The sequence below is a fragment of the Macrotis lagotis genome, chromosome 1, assembly GCF_037893015.1.
Source record: "Macrotis lagotis isolate mMagLag1 chromosome 1, bilby.v1.9.chrom.fasta, whole genome shotgun sequence".
In the NCBI taxonomy this organism is placed as follows: Eukaryota; Metazoa; Chordata; class Mammalia; order Peramelemorphia; family Peramelidae; genus Macrotis; species Macrotis lagotis.
The window spans coordinates 848,262,961-848,275,755 of record NC_133658.1 but is presented as its reverse complement, the minus strand read 5'-3'; the positions used below and the strand labels follow the sequence as shown (position 1 = coordinate 848,275,755).

The following is a 12,795-nucleotide window of genomic DNA, read 5'->3' as shown; positions in this document are numbered from 1 at the left end:
AATGGATTAATTTATGGTACCTGATGGGCTTAAGGACATTGATATTGCTGAATGCCATAAGATACACTCTATGACCCCATGCTTTAAAACATTCATTGGAGTTAATTCAAGAATTGAACCATTTCAGCTTGCCTGTGCCCCATAGTCTTCCCTCTTAACTATAACTGAACCATTCCTGAAAAGTTCTAGTTCATCTTATAAAAATCTGGCTACTCTGTTTGATAGTTATCCAAAATTTCATTTTGTTACATTTGAGTGTTGACTAAAAATAGTTAAATAAAAGAAGCATTTCAAAATCATGCAGTCTATAGATGACTACAGGAGCTAATATGGACCACTTAATCATTTTTCAGAAGAGTCAACATACACACACAAAGTAGCAAGAAATAAAGACAGTCCTGGTGGTAAAACAGAGCAGAATGGGGAAGACAGTTTTAGGGTCCCTTGTTTTACCATGCTGAAATTTGGTTATTGATAGAAATTTTTGGCAAGTATAGTTAGTATAAGAGAAAGGAGACTGAAGAGATTGATTCATATAGTAATACAGCTTTAAAACAATTACACACAAAACACATACAACCTTCCCCAAAACCCTAATAGTAGTTTACATCAGCAACACAGATAGGCACACATGGTCAAGATGGTTACAACGAACATTATTAAAAGGTTTTGTAAACTAACCTGTTATCCTGTGGTGCAGTCTCCCTCTCCTACTCCTATTCCCAGCAAGGCCCACATTTATACTTGCTTTTGAGAAATATCTACTATTATGAGCAGAATTTGCCATTACTTGCCCAAAGTAGCAGTGAATGGATTGGTAATGCTAATGGAGTGTGTGTGCAGATAATATAAATATAAATAGTCTCTTGGTCCACTGGAGTGGTTTGTTTATAATTTAATTCTAAAAAGCACTGAGCATATTCTCTCTCTACAGGTTTTTCTGATACACAATATTACTTTGTTTATATGCACACACCTACAAATCAATGCTTTCCTAAAGCCTATAATCGTTTTTTTTACTAGCAAGCTCACATATAGCACGTAATACTGTGTCCATAACTGAATAAAGAAATGTTAAAAGCTGTTACAGTGAAAATTCTTTAAATAAATATTTGTTATATGGTAAAAAGACAGTGCTCTTCATCAACAGAAATCATGTAATTGCTTTATTCTCCCTCTTTAGGCATAATTTACCTTTTACTATTCAGAAATGGAAGTCAAATACCTTAATATAACATGGACAAATGTCACCCACTTCAGATTAGCATGTTAGAAAACCCCAATTGCTTGTAACAAGAGGGTGCGTGCATGTGTGTGTGTGAGTGTGTGCGCATGCACATATGTGTATTAAATGAATCTATACCCTGTGTATCAAATGTATTAAAAAAAAACTATATAGTTGTAACAAATCTATTTCCTACCTTGATGCAAATTGTTTTACCAAGGGATGAAAGCCTACAGTGGGGTGTAGGGTTGCCATTAAAATTGTAGTGTTCCCTAACCTTCACCCCCTTCACTCTTTTCTATAGATATAGAAAACTGGTCATACACAAGAAACTTTCTTTTCCAGTAGACATCTATAGGTTTTGTGGATTTGAAGGGAAATGGAAAAGGTATGATCGTTTTAGCAAGTATCTGAGCCCCTGGAGCTGCCAGAGGCACAGCCAGGCTCATATGGCAAAGTTACTGAGAGAAATAAGTACACTTTTCTCTTTAAAATAATGTTCCCCCCACCAAAAACAAAAAAAGTCCAACCCAGAGAGCAAAGAGATTGTTAAACCTCCAACCAGCTAATGAATAACTCTGTATATAAATCTCAAATAGCCCCAGATGCCAAAATTTAGCCAAAAAACAAAACCAAACAAATCTGAAGTTAATGTACTGCTAATATGATGGCTTCCCTGTGGAAATGAATTTAAAATACAACTTCAGTTAGCATAGCACCACTAAAATGAGTTTAGTTTTTTTGAATTATTTGCTAAGTCTTGTGCACTGAGGCTCTGTAAGAGGGGAATGAAGCAGTATATGTTTGCAAGTGAATACTGTATTTCTCTGATACTGTTTTTGTGAAACAAATTAGAGAGAGATTATCTACATAGTACCACTTGGTTTATAAACTTATAATATATAGTATCTATTCTCACAACATCTCTGTGAGGTAGGTAGGGGCAAACATTTTGCTTAAGGGGAAACGGAGGCACAGTGGTTAAGGAACTTTAAGGACACATAATTCAGTGGCAGAACTGGGACCTGGCACCAGGGCTAGGTTTCCCATTGCTCTACTTTGTGAGGGCTAGAACAGCCTCCAGTTTTTTTATTTGTATTTCAGCATTTGAGCATTTGAAAATACTTCCTTCTCACATTCAACCCATGGTCTAATTGATATAAAAGATATATTGTATTTTTCTAGGAAAAAAAAACCCAGATGTACTGGTGAAATAAAAATAAATTCATAGATAAAAAAGAATAGTATTTGAATTGATATTAAAATTAAAAGTAAAATAAAAGTTGAAATTAGATGAAATCCAGCTCAGTAAAACTGGAAGGCAATCTTCATTGATAGAAGAATGAAGTCTCTTTTGTAGGAGGCCGAATGAACACTTCTTTGAAGACAACAAAAAAAGAGGAGTTTTTTTTTATACCATTCTGCTACACACATTCCCAACCCAATATACTATTTTCTATAATCAGACATACCATCCAATTACTAGCAAATTAATTTTACCAGTTGTAGCGTTAACGCATTCAATTCTAAATTAGATGAAAGGAGTCTTTCTTCAAAAGCAACATTCTAATTGATTACATTAGAACTGGAAATAGAACATGAAAGGCAAGAATAGCTTTAGATTCTGAAGAAACATTAGGCATAAAACTGAATATATCACAATTTAGAATATGGGATCTAGGTTGGGTAAATCTTCAAAGAGTACATTTAAATGAAGTGAAAGGGAAGAAACCAATAGCTTAGTAAAAACCAAAGCATAATTAAAGTGCTAAATGATTCATAGTTTCAGGTACAATCTTTTCCTGTTGATTTCTGTATATGAAAACATTTATGCTTGCTGGTATTTATCAAACAAAACTACTAAGTTATTTTTAAAAAGTGCTAAATGATTCTGATTAACCAGGGTGTAATTTATGGAGCATGAATGGGGGAAATTTGCAGTGTGGGAATATATTTAGATGGAGGAATTCCTTATTATCAGCTTCAAAAAAAGGGCACATGGTACACATTAAAGTTATTACTAAGAATAAAAGCTCATGTAGTTTTTGCAAAGAATAAAAGCTCATGTAGTTTTTCCTTATTAGGAACAGATCCTATGAATACCCTGTACATCTGAGAAACTAGTTCACTTCCTACAGCTAATAACTCCTCAGAACTGAGTGAACTTGTATCAATTATTCATTCCCAATCCCTGATGTTTCAATGAATTGACTAGGGGTTCTTGGAGGATATGCTCTGGAGCAGTAAAGCACAAACCTGGTAGGTCTTACCAGGCTGGAAAAGATTTGGGTTGAGGCCTGGTGATAGCCTGTGCCTGTCATGTGAATCTCATGCGGAGAGGCTCAGCCATTAGAAAGTTAGTCACTAGGCGAATTTTTTTCAATCACAGTAATTCATGAAAATGACCTAAGATGTTTAAGAGTCGGAGTCGTGATCCTGTGTTTCATTCAAGAAAGTAACCAGACAGATACAATTATGGATGTCTGAAGTGTCTCTACAGTCAAATATGCTTTTTCCCTCTCCATCAAAAACTATTTGATAAAATTCAACATCTAAATCTACACCATTAAGCAAAAGTCATTATTTTAACCATAGAAAAAATCTTTTCAGAGTAGGAGAGCCTTGATTAATGTTTCAGGTTTAGTCTGTTAAAGGGAGAGAGGTGACTATGATGATGGCAATATATACTAAAATAATTAGCTTAATACCCATTCTATATGCAAACTCCAAGATACTTCAGTTCAAACAGAGAGTAAAGCAACATTTTAGAATTCAAACTGAGTTTTCACTGCTACATAAGTCTGCTCTGTATATTCATTAGATATTCTTCTTAACTATAAAATTCCCCAAGTACTGTTGTTTAAACACCCAACTGTGAGCCACTTTTTTTTTTTTTTAGGTTTTGCAAGGCAATGGAGTTAAAGTGGATTGCCCAAGGTCACACAGCTAGGTAATTATGAAGTGTCTGAGGCTGGATTTGAATGCAGGTACTCTTGACTCCAAGGCCGCTGCTTTATCCACTACGCTGCCAAGCCGCCCTTTGTGAGCCACTTTTGAAGGTTTCAACTAAAGCAAAACGAGAGGTCCTATTTTCTTCAGTCTTTTTCCTTAATTTCACTCACTCATTTATTTACAGAAATCTCTGATGCCTCCACAAGCTCCATATAACAAATGGATGCTAGACATATTTGCAATGTCTTTGCAGAAACATTGCTCCCTTTTTTGGTTTTGAAAATATTTTTAAAAAGGTAATAAAAGATACTCCACTCACCTAGAGGAGATATATCAAAGGCCAAAGTAATCACCCTTATTTGTCCTAAAGCAGCTCCATTTAAATGGAAAAATAACCTAATTAATATATAAATACTTAAATCTATAGTCAGCTTAGAAAACCCTGCTCCCCCCGCCAACCCCCAATATCCTTATGTTTCCTTCTCTCCTAACATTGTTCATGGCACTTTTTTTTCCACTTTAAGGTTTTTGTACTGTAAAAAACCTAGTGTCAGAGAACTTGGGTCCAGGGATTTAACCTAAGCCAAAAAGCAACCTGAACTTTTATGCACCAGGTTTATTCATTTCAGAAGGGAGAGATTTCTCCCTATAAAAATTCTGGTTTATATTGGATGTTGAGAAACATAGCTCTACTTTAAACTGATTACAACATATAAATGTACAACAAAGGCCTAATGTATCACAATATACACTAAAAGAAAAAAAATGGTAAAAGGGTATTTTTTTTAAAAGAGGCAAGTGATTACACATTAAAGATAAATCAACTTTGATAAAGCCATATTAGTCAGGAGACAGTAAGTGTTTGGGAAGATTCCAATGGCTTCTGTATTAAAGAAAAATACAATGGACAAATAAACCCTGGGAGGGAAAATACACTTGGCAATAATATGAATTATTATATATAAAGTAACAATTCTGTCTTCATCAAATCTTACTAGTTTTCCTTCCCATTAATTCAAATTAATGAGGTATAACAACATAACTCTCAACTAAACCACTAGAACTTTAAAAATTATATGCTAACACAACCTATGCTTAGAGACTACCTTTAATACTGACAACTAAGTGAAAAAAACACAAAACAATTTGGAAGGCAGATTTTTTTGGTGGTGATGGTGAACCACAATAAAATGAATTCTAAAGACAAATATCTACTATGTTAGATTATGTCTTGCTCCCTTTGGCTGAATTTGTAAAATTGTTTCTTAATTTCCAAAAGAAGTTCAGTTACTCTTTGGTAGATAATTTCAAATGTGAATTTGAAAACAAAATGCCATGACATTTTTGTCTGAGATGTAAGTTGAAGAAATATCCTCAGCTCTGGTAGCTCAACATGAACAAGTTACAATATCAGAAACTTACAACTTCATTATTTTTAATGTCTATATTGATATTAAAAGACTTAAAACTGATAGAAAAAGGGATTATATAAAATGAATGAAATTATGCAATTTGATATCTTAATTACATTGCTTCTGAGTTCTATTATATATGATTAGAAAGTCTATGGACTACAATGACAACAAATTAACACAACTGAGAAAAGGAAGTTAGCTAAGCCTGAAAATTTCTTTAGTCAAAAGATTTTAAAAGTTACTTCTAGGCTATTAGATAATGAGGTGCACAGATATTGCCATTAAAAATAAATGCTGCAGTAAAAAACTCATCTTTTAAAAAATAAGCTCATAATTGCTAATAAGAGCATTTATAAAAATGGACATATATAGTTTGCCAAGGATTAAGGAACTCCTACCAATATAATTCCTTCAGCACTTTCTTGACAATCTTTAGTCTTTGCTGTTTTGGGTCAAACTCAAGGCCTGCAAAAGTTTCAGGGAATATCAGACCCAGATTAAAATGTAATTAGCAAATGTTTGACAAAACAAATAACACAATACCGTATAATGTTGATTTTATGGTTTTCTAAGTGAATATATGGCTTGCGGAGATCAGTTTCTATTTCAGTTTGACACCACAGATCAAGAGCACCAAGCACCTGACCAAGGTCACACAGTCAATATGTATCAGAAGTGGACTTTTTTGGGGGGATGGGCAGAGTGCATGTGCACCTTCCTCCTTTTAGCAAGTTTTGAAGTTTTTCATGATAAAGATGAGAAAATGACCAAGCTATGAATTAATAGAGAAGATGGGGTTTGTTAGGTGGCATAATAGAACACAAGTATTGGCCCTACTGTCAGAAGGACCTAAGGGAAAATTCAGCCTTAAACACTTATTAGCTGTGTGACCCTGGGCAAGCCATTTAATCTAAAAAGGAGGGGTAAAGGGGGGGAGGGAAGACATGGGGAGGAAGAGTGAAATAATTTGTGATCTATGGCCCCTGGCAGGTAATTTTTCACCATTTGGGTTATTTTCATCTGTACTTGAGTCAATTATAATCCTGTAATTTTGTTGGCAGTATTATTGTTCTACAAACCACCATGTTTCTTGGTGTCTATGGACACTAAAAACTGAAAGGGTTAGTTCCACAAACTCTTTGGTGAGAATTTTTTACCAGAGACAACAAAAAACAAATGTACAAAACATTTTCCCTTGTTTTATCTTTGTCCTAAGAGAAGCAATGATTCTTGGTTAATAAAACACTTGGCATTTAAAAATAATTGTTCCTTAGTTTCTAACCACATAATTGCTGAGAATAAAATTTGACAGCACCATCTCCTGGAAAAGGCACATTCTGCGGACAATCATGACTTTAAAAAAAATGCTTCATGGCGATTCTAATCTAGTCTGAAAAATTGAGTTACCTCAGACAATATTTAGAATGGAAGAGGTCACAGAGCTAGATATATAATTTGATAAGACATCCTTTGAACAGATACTTCAGAATAGCATTTCTTTTGGTAACTCTAAGCTTCTTTATGTCATTTGATTGGTAATCTCTTAATATTGGATGGAGGCAAAGCTTTTATTTTCAATATTTTAGATGACCAAGCAAAAACTTGAGTTAACCATAAGCAGTTAAAGTGAATATTTGCATAACCTGACCACTATTGTCTCAATATTATTAAAATGACCCTCATTATTTTGTCAATTCAAAGTTTGAAACCAAAGCTATTTAAGTTATATATATGCTGAGTAGGAAAGCAAGCCATAATTTGTCCCAGGAGTCAGCTTGACTCCTGAAAAAAGAAATGTTACCAATATAGTAACAGAACAAGTATGTCCTTGGTTATGGGAAAATGATTAGAGGGGAACCTAGTTATATTTCCTTTAGTAAATTTTATATTTGAAAGAGAGTATGACATGCATATATAATGTTTCTCATTTCTTTTTTGACTCCTTCAGGGTTATCAAAAGTGAGGAAAGAGGTGTATGGTATATAGATACCCTCCTTACTTTTGGTAGCACTGGAAGAGTCAGACATACAACAGGGGTGTAAGATCATAGGATCTCATATAAGACTTCACATCTTGAAACAAAATCTCTATGGGAATTCTATGAACCTAAGTAATCCACCAAACAAAACAAAATCCCCAACAGCCAAATCAAACCAAAAGTCCAGCAATGACAGAAGGAGAATCTAACTATTCATGTATGATAGATGATAGCTAAAGGTTTATGAGTCACACAAAAGGAAAATATGCCAGATTAATGACATCTGGCTATAGGTGAAAAATCAGATTAGCCCATGTTAATGTGACAAGTGATAACACTTTTATATGTTATCAGTCCCCAAAAGATATCCAAGCAGTATAAGAAAGGAATTGTTTAACAAATGTTTAAAATTAGTCTAATGACCCTTAATAAAAATGCCACTATACAGAATTTTAAGTTCATCATTGGCAAATGTTTTCACCACCCCCCTTCGCAATTCCAGCCCCAACCAAACCCTATCCCAGTTGAAGCAAAAACACAAATATTAAAATTCTAGCTGGTTTCTTCTGAAAGTTGGAGCCAAAGGTCAAACTTCCTGTATCACATGAACATAAAAATCATCACCCTTGGCAAAATCATATCTTCTGAAAAGAACTCCAGTTTTGCATTTCTCAGACAATGGTAATTCATCCAGACCATCAGACTAGTACCCTAGCTTATTGTCAACCTGCTCCTCACTAAGGAGATCCTTTGCCAGCCATTCCTTTACCACTATAGTGAGCTTTTTATTTTCCTGGATATTCTCTTATCTGTAACTGAAGCTGAATTTTCTACAATCAGTCAAGTACATTACATTTGAGAATGTGGAAATGAATAGTAGGCAGAGGATACAATAGCGTGTGTGTGTGTGTGTGTGTGTGTGTGTGTGTGTGTTTATGTGTGTGTGTATATATATATATATGTATGTATATCTAGCTAGGTAAACCAAGCCAGGTAATTAATGAAAAGGCTAGAGATGTTAATTCCAAGAGGTAGGGATGAACCGTCTTCACGTACCTGTCAATCAACAGTAGTCCATCTTTGCTAATAAACATTATTTCTGGACTATTATGAGCAAGATTATTTATTTCCATAAAAGTATACTAAAAAAATTCTGAATTTCTCCTTAAAGAAAAACAACAAAAGAAATCCAGGGGCTCCAATTAAAAAAAAATGTTATCAACTACCACTGAAGATGAGCTGCCCTTTTTCTAAAAGGGAAAGATAAACTCAAATGTTTTAAATAAAGGAAGATAAGAATATTTAATATCAGCTAAAATGACAGCACCCATCATGATACTTGATTTTCATTCCATCAGTTTTCTTTAGGAGGCAAAAATAGATACCTGGTTTCAAACACCAAGCCTTGATTCTTGTTCACTTCCTCATTCTTTAGTGCAGTTAACTGTCTGTTTATATAAATATAGCAGCTACAAAATCACAAATGTTTGGCCCAAAATGCCTGAAATATAATAATGAAATGCAAAAATGTGATTGGCATATTTGCATTCAACTTCCAACTTTTCTTCACATGAAAACCATTATTCCTGCTGGTAGGGCTAACATTTGGGGAAAAAAAATTAAAGCAGCAAACAAATTTAAAAGAACATTAACAGTAAGGGCAGGAGGGGAGTTGCACAGCATCTCAGAAACATTTCTTTTAAAAAATAATATTTTGCACCAAGATGCAATAATAAATGCTTAAACCCAGTTTCAAAAAAAATTTTGCCACTTGACCCAGCATCTTCCAATAATAATTTTTTGTATGCAAAATAGAATTTTTCACCCAAGCTAAGACAAACTAACATTGTTATGAAGAATCAGAGCACCTTCAAAAGGAAAAGTAAACGTTTACATTTATTTATTTTTCTCTAAAAAAGTGCTTCCAATAGATATAAAACAAGGGCCTCCTTCAAGCAGGTCCTTAAATATAAATTTTATTTTAAGAACCTAGAGTTCTTTTCCTCTTGTCTCACCAAGAAAAGGCAGCCACAGAGAAATCTGGTCCTTTATCTTTTAGAGGTCTATTATGTTTCCTTCTGTTGCTACATAATCACATCCAGTGCAAATTTAATTATTAAAAATTTATGTCTTTGTAGCATACATTTTTTCCCCAAGGAAAACTGGGTGTATTCAGTAAACACACTGCAATGTAAAGCTCTTGGAGACAAGTGTTGTGAACAGCACTACATATGTTTCAATGCAACATAGAAACAATGTATGAAATACAGTACTTCCTTAGTTTTCTGACATAGAAAAAGGGACCAAAGAATTTTTGCCTGTTGGAGTAAAGGGCTCAGATTTTAGGCTCAAAATACAGTAAATTGGCAATAGGTGGGTTATGTATAAGAAAACAAACTAAAGAACTAAACCTGTTGGTTTTCATGTGGAGAACAGGTGGGATGCTACAGGGCTGGGATAAAGCAATGCCCATTATCACCTACCAGCAGGATTGATACTCTGAACCAGTGCAAACAAAACAGTTCAAATGCTTCTAAACAATTACAAAGTGCAAAGCTCCCCTGATTCCCTCTCACTGAATGCTCTGCTCTGACAACTTTATACATTTTTACATTTGAAAGTGGAATGAAGGTATTAAGAGTTTTGTGAAATTTCACATCAGTGATTTAAATTATTTATAATTCTATCCCAGCCCTTAGTCTGTATTAAAGTGAAATGAAGTATTTAAGTCACCAACATCCTAATTTTAAAAGGGAATTTATAACAATGATTAAGCAAAAATGTGCCTCTGGATTACCAGTTTACTAGGAAATTTTCCTGATTCACTTCAGCCAAATGAAAATGGGCATGAGGAAATGTGATTCCTGAAAACTAACCTTAACCAACCTAACCAAAACATCCAGTCACTTCACTTTCTTCCTCAAGTGAGGTGTTTTTTTTTTTTACATCCAGTCATTTTGAAGGCATTTCAGTGTGTTCTGACACTCGAACTGTGCACTGGCCTTTATTAATTAAACTCAAAGCTCTAGTTCATTCCTAAAAGAGAAACACATGCTGCAATGAAGGCAGTTCCACTGCCTTCCACCATCACTATGAAGTTCCCCAGAAAGCGCCCTGTGTGTCCACAGATGACAGCACTTTCTGAAATTAAGGCTATTTTTGGTATAACTTTGCCCTTTTAAAAGTGTGGAGGTGCCGCTCTCGCCCAGCGAGTGGTACAAAGGCTGCTACAATACATCCAAGCAGACACAACTTTCCTTTAGAACAGCTTATTGCACTACACAAGATAGCAAAAACAAGGCGTCAGTTCTTAAAATAAAACATGATTACATTTCTAAAAAGGATGTGGCCAATATGATCTACAATTATTAAATTAAAGCATTATTATTCTAATAAATACCAATGAAAGGAAGCTAAACTTCAAGACACATACATATAGGGTTACATATACATACATAAAAGATATATATATACATATATGTATATATATATGTGTGTGTGTATATGTGTGTAGGCATGTATGTGTGTATATATATATATAAATATAAATACATATATGAAAGTCACATTAAGGTAGGAGAGGCTGCAAGTAAATTAATAAGAAAATCCATCTATTATCCTCATACTTCAGAGAGACCTCCAACTCTGGAATTCCAATTACTTCAAATATGTACCCCCCCAGAAATACTTTTTGGGGTGCTCATCTGTATTCAATTTGTAAAATGCAAGAGGTTTCAAAATCCATATTGCTTACCAGAGAAAAACAGTGAAAACTTCTAACAAGGTAAAAAAACAACTAAAAATAATTTAGGTTACCTACGGTTACTGCTCATTTATGTGTACCTCTTGCAAATCAGCAAACACGACTCCCCATTTTTATATATATCTACATACATGCTAAATGCATACATGTCAATATATAAGTATTTTCTCCTCATGAAAATGATTTTTAGATGAGAACTTAGAGCTGTGTTAAGACACGAAGACAGCAGCTGGCTAAACTAATTGTGAGGATGTGCAAAAATAAAAATCTAGTCAGCCAATGCTGCACAATCAAATGTACTAGAGAGAAAAGTTTGCAAATGTTACTGGTAGAAGAACTGAGGTTGACGAGGTGGAGAGAAGGAAAAAGAAAAAGGGATGTGATAAGCAAAAGGGAAAGAGAATGCTCTCCAATGGAATAGGGTATAAAAATATATACATAGCCATATGTCTATTATTTATGCATATATATGCACATACACACATATGCAAAGTATACATGTGCATATTTTAAAATACACACGAACACTTTTTTATGTGTATATGTATTTTAACTTTTTACACATTTCTGAAAATCGTTTTGATTATATTGGTAGGTGTATATCTGTTAAATCATAATTTTCTTTTTTTTCTTTTTTGCAAAGATAGTTGTGCTGCTAAGCAACTTGAGGTAAAGGCATTAGAAGGGTTTAACTAAAAGAAAAAAATGGATTGCGCTACTTCCTATGGGAGACCGCATAAAAAGGAGTTGGCTGGTTTCATATTGCATAATAGTGCTGTGTTCCTTGATGAAGTAAACAATGTTCCAATTTGAGGATCAGCCCCCAGCCCCTCCACAGGGCTGGCCTCCCTATGGCTAGAGGCACATATGCCCATTTCACTGACCCCACTGGAAACATACATTGTATGTGAATTCATTTTCAGTTTTTCCCTCAGTGAGTACACCTGGACTCCTTTTTTTTAAGCAAAGTACATTGTGCGTAAGGTGTCTTGGTGAATCTGTACAGCCTTGGCGAGAGCTTGTGGGTCTCTACCATTGCTCTGTCCTGAAACATGACTTCCTTCAGCACTGCAAGAGAAGTGAAAATCAATATGTAAACTCAAAGGATACCCCTAGAGAAAGAAGACTCTCTTCCTCGAATAATTAAATAGAATAATCATATCACAGTTATTACTTGTTAGGAAATTATCCCTCACATTCATAGCGAATAAATTTAGAGTTTGGGATAAAAACAACACTTCATAGAACGGTTTATGCAGCCTAACATCATAGGACCCATTTGACTTAGTTGGAATGTTAGTCTTGAAAGGCAACCCTTTGGAGTAAAAGGATCTCTATTATGGCATAAAGCAAAAACTCTTCTAAGTTCCCCTTCCCCTGGGTGCCACAACACCTCAAAAGTCTTCATAAACAGAGAATGCCATTATTTTTCAGAGAATAGATGTGCATTACTGGTTCTGAA

General features: G+C 34.5%; 1 protein-coding gene across 4 annotated transcripts in view; it reads right to left on the bottom strand.

Moving 5' to 3' along the window:
• Window positions 1-2,330: 2,330 nt before the first annotated feature.
• The window catches only part of LOC141508692 (protein argonaute-3), a 96,359-nt gene continuing 85,894 nt past the window's right edge, over window positions 2,331-12,795 (bottom strand). For all 4 annotated transcript variants that reach the window (XM_074217525.1, XM_074217526.1, XM_074217527.1 and 1 more), the window contains one exon: window positions 2,331-12,401. In XM_074217525.1, the coding sequence (XP_074073626.1) occupies window positions 12,293-12,401 (109 nt within the window). In that variant the 3' untranslated portion in view covers window positions 2,331-12,292. The remainder of the gene's footprint in view (window positions 12,402-12,795) is intronic.